The sequence below is a fragment of the Morus notabilis genome, unplaced genomic scaffold (genome assembly GCF_000414095.1).
Source record: "Morus notabilis unplaced genomic scaffold, ASM41409v2 Scaffold1285, whole genome shotgun sequence".
Lineage (NCBI taxonomy): Eukaryota > Viridiplantae > Streptophyta > Magnoliopsida > Rosales > Moraceae > Morus > Morus notabilis.
The window spans coordinates 301,736-307,735 of NW_010362783.1; the positions used below are offsets into that span (position 1 = coordinate 301,736).

The window sequence follows — 6,000 nt, forward strand, 5'->3', positions numbered from 1 at the left end:
ACACTCTCAATGGGTGTTCATTTTCAGAAATAAGCAAGTAAGAGAATAGACTGTTTGGCGAAAAGTGGATTCCAACTCTGTAAATCAGGTAAGTAGGAATCTCGCCTACAGCATGAATAGATTTTAAAGAAAAAAATTACACATGTTATATATATACATGTTTATGCTTTAAGTATTGTATGCGATGCCATGTCATGCTGCATGCACCTTAATAAGTCAAGAGGAACTTATAAGAATGATTTCAGTTGAGTGTCGTACCAGTCTCCGACCTAATGGAGGTAACTCAAGCTCCACAAGGGAGAAAAGAAAAAAATAATAATAATGTCCTCCGACTTAAGGGAGGCATTCAAGTTATAATCACGGTGTCGCAGGGGACCTTGCAAACCCTCACGTCCCGATGATTGCGCGCAAGTGGTACGCGAGCACTCGGGCCCATCAGTAAGAAAGATAAGATAAGATAATAAGACTATGATAAGACATCATAATTAAGCATAATCAGCTCATGCATATTTATTCATGTGTACTTACAGTTATTTTGCGAGATATAGTTCCTACTTGCTGAGCGAAAGCTCAATCAGATATGTTCATGTTGTAGGTAAGAAACCTATAAGCAATTCTTGAAGGGCAATGGCGAGCGGCGGACGAATGGTGGAGATGGGAATGAATACCGATCACGCAGTTATCTTCCGCAGTTAGTTTAAAAAAAATCATGTATATATCTATATGATTCAAAGGTTTCAAGCATGTATGTTTAAAAAATATATGTACATATGTATGTTAAGAAAATCGAGGTTGTAGCTAACAACCCTAGTTTTGAGTATTTAAGTTTTAGAACGTTGCAACAGTGCATGCAACAAATAAACGAATTTTAAACATGACGATTTAAATGATTGATTTTAAACGGACTTTAAGATGTACTTGCATTAAGATTTCTCACGAAATCCATTTTAAAGTCAAATTAAATGGCCCAATTGAATTGGCTAGTTTTAGAAAGGTTTTTAAAGAGTATTTGAAACAAGAGTTCAAACACAGCTCCATTTGAAAAATATTTCTAGAAGGTTTTATCTTAATTGAAATTAAGAAAAGCTTTAAGAAATTCAGTGACTTATTCTTTTGAAATTATTGTTACGAATTATGAAAGTATTCCTTCTTATGTTTAAAAAAAAAATGTTCCACAAATTTTAAGAAATGCCAATAAGTACAAGTTAAAAACTAAGTTACGGTGGCGGCCTCATAGGAGGGTCGTCACACAAAATTTACAACTTAAATTTCAAATCTGTTTTTGAATCTTTTTCTGCAATCTAAAATCATCTTGAACCTATTTTGATTTTGAATCTTCTTTTATAATTCGAAATACTCTTAAATATGTTTTTTGAATTTTTATAAGATTGTCAATTAATTACCGACTAATTAAAATACTTAACAATAACAAACGATATTAAATGAATGCAACCACCAATGGCAACTTAACGATAATTTTTCAGCACAAACAACATCGAGCCTAGATCCGAACCCATTGCAACTATGATCAGATCCCTTGGCCACGAGTTATCGCCATCACGGCCCTCCCTACCGCGAGCCTTTCCCGTCACCGCCCTCCCCACCGTTAAACTACCCCAAGCCGACTATACTCTTTCTATGTTGTCTTAGGTTTTTGAGGTCTGCAATAACACTTTTTAGATTTTAATTTTTGATAAACGGTACATTTTTATTGTTTTATCAAAATATCATCATATATTAGGTCATATGTCTTACACTTGACATATTATGTTAAAAATTTAATGGAATATGATAGAAATAGCTTAGTTGTCAACATTTTGAGAGTTTGGAAAAGACATCAAAATATCATCGAGTCAAGAAACAGTGCAAGTTACCCTAATTTTTTCTTACCGGTGTTCTGTCAAAATGTGGTCCGAGAGCTCTCATAACTAAATAGAATAAGAAAATAATGTCAAGCCGCGGTTTGTAGTTGGTGGGTCACACTCGGACATTTTTTGCGTCGGAGGATCAATGGACTACGGCAAAATTTTGTGCAAATAAGAGCGTACCAAATGCCAAGTGTTTGCATTATTGCATCCAAAGACCTGAAGAAAACAACCCAATTTATTTGAAACCAAAAAAAAAAAAAAAACATTAGAATATATATATAGGCGGTCCGATACTGAACTAAAGCGTTATTTGTTCTTTAAAATATGTATATATTTTTTTAAAATGTGTATATTTCTTCTTAAAATATATATATATAGACGGTCCGACTAAAGCTTTGTATATTTTTTTTAAAAATATGTATATATTTTTTTAAAACGTGTATATTTCTTCTTAAAAAATATAAATTATATATTTTATCATAAAAAAATGTATATATTTTATTGTATATTTTATCGTATATTTTATCATAAAAAAATATACATATTTTATGTAAAAATATACACATCTTAGAGAGAAAATATATACAAGTTTTGCTCTAATACCGGACCAGAGATAGTTTATATATATATATATATATATATATATATATATCCCTTTCATTGGCTCTGCTTCTTCTACCCTTTCATTGGCTCTGCTTCTTCTACTCATCTTAAAATATGCATAAAGCATATACGTGGAGGCTCAGATGGACCACACTTTTCTATTTGTACAACTTTTCCAATAATATAATGTCCCTCCTCTTTCTTAATTCCACAAAATAAAAATGAAAGTAGTTTAAAACTCATTTTAAAATAATTTTATTTTTTATATAAAAATAAAAATAAAAACGTTTTTAATTTTAAAAAGAAATTATTTTTAAAAATACGTTTGATAATTTTATTAAGAGATTATTTTCAGTATAAAAAAATATAATATTGTTTCTCTCTACTTAAGAAATAAAAAAATAAAAATAAAAAATAAAAAATGACTAAAAATCATTTTTTATTTTTCTCTTATTTTACATTAAATTAAAAAATTATTTTTATTTTTATTTTTTATTTTTAATTATATCAAACACCATTTTTTTTGTACGTTTTCATTTTTTCTTAAAAAATTTAAAAAATAAAAATAAAAATAACTCTAAACACAACCAAAAGTTTTCTGCAATTTCTGCGTTATTCTTCTCATCTTTCCACGTTCATGTCTATGGTCGGTTGGATGTGGCTTTTATCAATTGGCCCACTACTTTAGTACAAAGAATCTTATAACCATTTATTATTCGTTTCTTGTCACCTTCACTTGGAATTATCCCGATAGATATCTCGACAAAAGGAGAATCCCAAAAATGCAAGTAAAGGTACACCTACACATAACAAAACCCACAAACGTAACCCTTTTTTCTTTTTCTATATATACACACACACACATATATATATATATATATTGCTTTCTTTCTTTCTAAAAAAAAAAGTTCGTGTAGATACTCAAATTGCTAGACTACTTGTAAGTTTTCTGAATGTGCAAAGTTTGTATATATATTGCTTTCTTTCTTTCTAAAAAAAAAAGTTCGTGTAGATACTCAAATTGCTAGACTACTTGTAGTTTTCTGAATGTGCAAAGTTTGTGTGTGTAAATTACTGTTACAAGGTCGAAAGGAAGTTGGAATATAAAGAATTAATATAGAACGCAAATTTGTATTGTACTCGTCATTGTGTAAATTAAGATCAAAGGCACACTCACGTTAATAGGTTTTAACTTTTAGAGTACTTCCATTCACATGCATGGTTATGCACTTTGATCGTATCTTTTCCTGTTACTTATCACATCGTTTGCACAATACTAAAATATTTTTAATTGTCAATATTGAGGGTGTACACACAGTGGCGGATTTAAGTACAGTTCAGTGTGGGTTACTACCCCCGCTCAAATTTTTTTGAAAAAAAATATTACATTTTAAAATTTTAAAATTTTACACTTAAGCCCCCATTGAAATAATATATGTCCCTATTAAAATAAATATATTTTTTTATATGTCCTCATTAAGATGATTTGTTAAAAAAATTTAGTGTACGCATCAACTGAAATAAAAAGCTGATTCTACTATTGTGTACACATTAATCCCTTTCAAAGCTTGGAACCATATGTTACTAGGATATTTGGTAGAGGAATTCGTTCCCTGATTCGAATCATAATTCGTGATTCGCTATAATATTTTTTTTTATAAAAAATACACGTAAAATTAAGTACATGTTATTCATTATTTATCGTATATATTATTGAATAATTTATTCGGATGAAAATATAATCATTAAAAACTCGTTTACACATTATATATAAATATATATACACGTTATACTAGTTATATATGAACGGATTTCAGGAAAATTGAAGGAGATGAAACTGCGTACGTGCGAAAAGACACCTCGCCATATAAATATCCCTTACCGACCTGCGAAAAGACACCTCTCCACATAAATATCCCTTACCGTAAAAATATTACCGTGAGTGAAAAAGGATCCCTATTTAAATCTTCTCTTCTTGTTTTTCTCAAAATCATTTGGAGCGTCAAATAAGCTCATGCTTTTACACGTCTTCCAATAGAGATATTTACAAATGCTGAAAACCCCACTAATTAAACAATAAATTAATTAGGACTCGTTTAATTTATGTGTTTAAATTAATAATTTTTTATTTTAATATTTGAAATTTAATTTTTTTTAAAAGAAAATACTATAACAGAATTAAAATTATAAATTTAAACGCATAAAAAAGCAGTTTTAATCTAATTTTAAGAGACGTTTAGTAAGAAAATTCATACCATAATTTAAATCATAATTCATAATTTACTATTATTTTTTTTCATAAAAAATATACGTAAATAAAAAATAATTTTAATTTTATGATACTAATTGATGAATTAAATGTTTCCTTAATAGCCCGTGGGGTCCACATATAAAACAGTGCTTAGTCATTCTGACATCCTCCAACTTTTGCAACTAGAGAAACCAAGTTCATTCTAGAAAACAAAACAGATCATCAAATATAAACAGTTCCTTCTCTTCTTCTCCTCCACTAAAAAATCTTTCACATATAAAAACCAATTCAAATCAACCAAAAAAAAAGAAAAAAGAAAAAAATTCCTCCAAGACAATATGCCTAGCTCATACTACAACGACAACAACAACTACTCTTACTGGGATTACTTCTCAATCCCTCTTCATCTTTTCATTTTCATCCTCATCGTCCTCTTCATGTTGGTCTTCTCATGGTACATAAATTATGAGTCCAGGTTCGAGGACATGATGACTCTAGCCAAGTTCTTCCTCATTCTCCTTCCTCTCCTTCTCATTATCCTCTTCCACTGCCTTCCGCTTCCCGAGAAGGACTCGCTTCACCGCGCCGGCGCAACGCCATGGGGTGTCGCCTTCGTGCTCGTCTTCCTCTTGTTCATGATCTCTCACCAGTCTTCGTTTCACGAGCGCTGGTTTCCTTTTGTGGCTAGATGATGATATTTTAGGGTCCATTATGTATTCTGATCATTAGTGTATTATATTATTATTAGTTTTGTCATACAAAGCTAGCTAATTATTCACTAACTATATATGTAGCTTGTTTTGGGTTAATTATATATGTAGCTTTACTTTTTAAGTTTGTGGTCTCTATTATAAACGAATGTTCTTCCGGATTATCTGAAAGTGCTAGTCTTTTTTGTAATGATAGGTAGCTTAATTTCCACTGGCATTAATTAACAAGCCCCCAGTTTTGTAATAAGCGCGTGAAGTGTTCACTTTTTTCATATACGGATGTATATCTAGACGTTTATAAAAAAAATATTGCACCGAACCACGAATTTTAATTCAAATTAGAATATAAATCTACCAACCAAACGAATCTTATATGTTTCTGTAAATATTATATAATGGAAGTTCCCTGGGTCACTATTCAAAAAAATGGTCTACTTATTTTGCTCATTGTTTTTTTTTTCTTTTTCTATTTTACTTGAGAAAAATATTGAGCTTATTTCTTAAAAGTGTATGGATTTAAATTTTACTCTTTATTCTTAATTAATATATTAACTAATATAAATTTTTG

At 29.9% G+C, this 6,000-nt stretch overlaps 1 protein-coding gene across 1 annotated transcript; it reads left to right on the top strand.

The window, feature by feature from the left end:
- The first annotated feature begins 5,004 nt into the window (after positions 1-5,004).
- On the top strand, positions 5,005-5,556 carry LOC21399750. The gene has a single exon (XM_010102846.2). It carries the CDS (start codon positions 5,061-5,063, stop codon positions 5,412-5,414), a length of 354 nt encoding a protein of 117 aa, XP_010101148.1. The 5' UTR covers positions 5,005-5,060; the 3' UTR covers positions 5,415-5,556.
- The last annotated feature ends 444 nt before the right edge of the window (positions 5,557-6,000 follow it).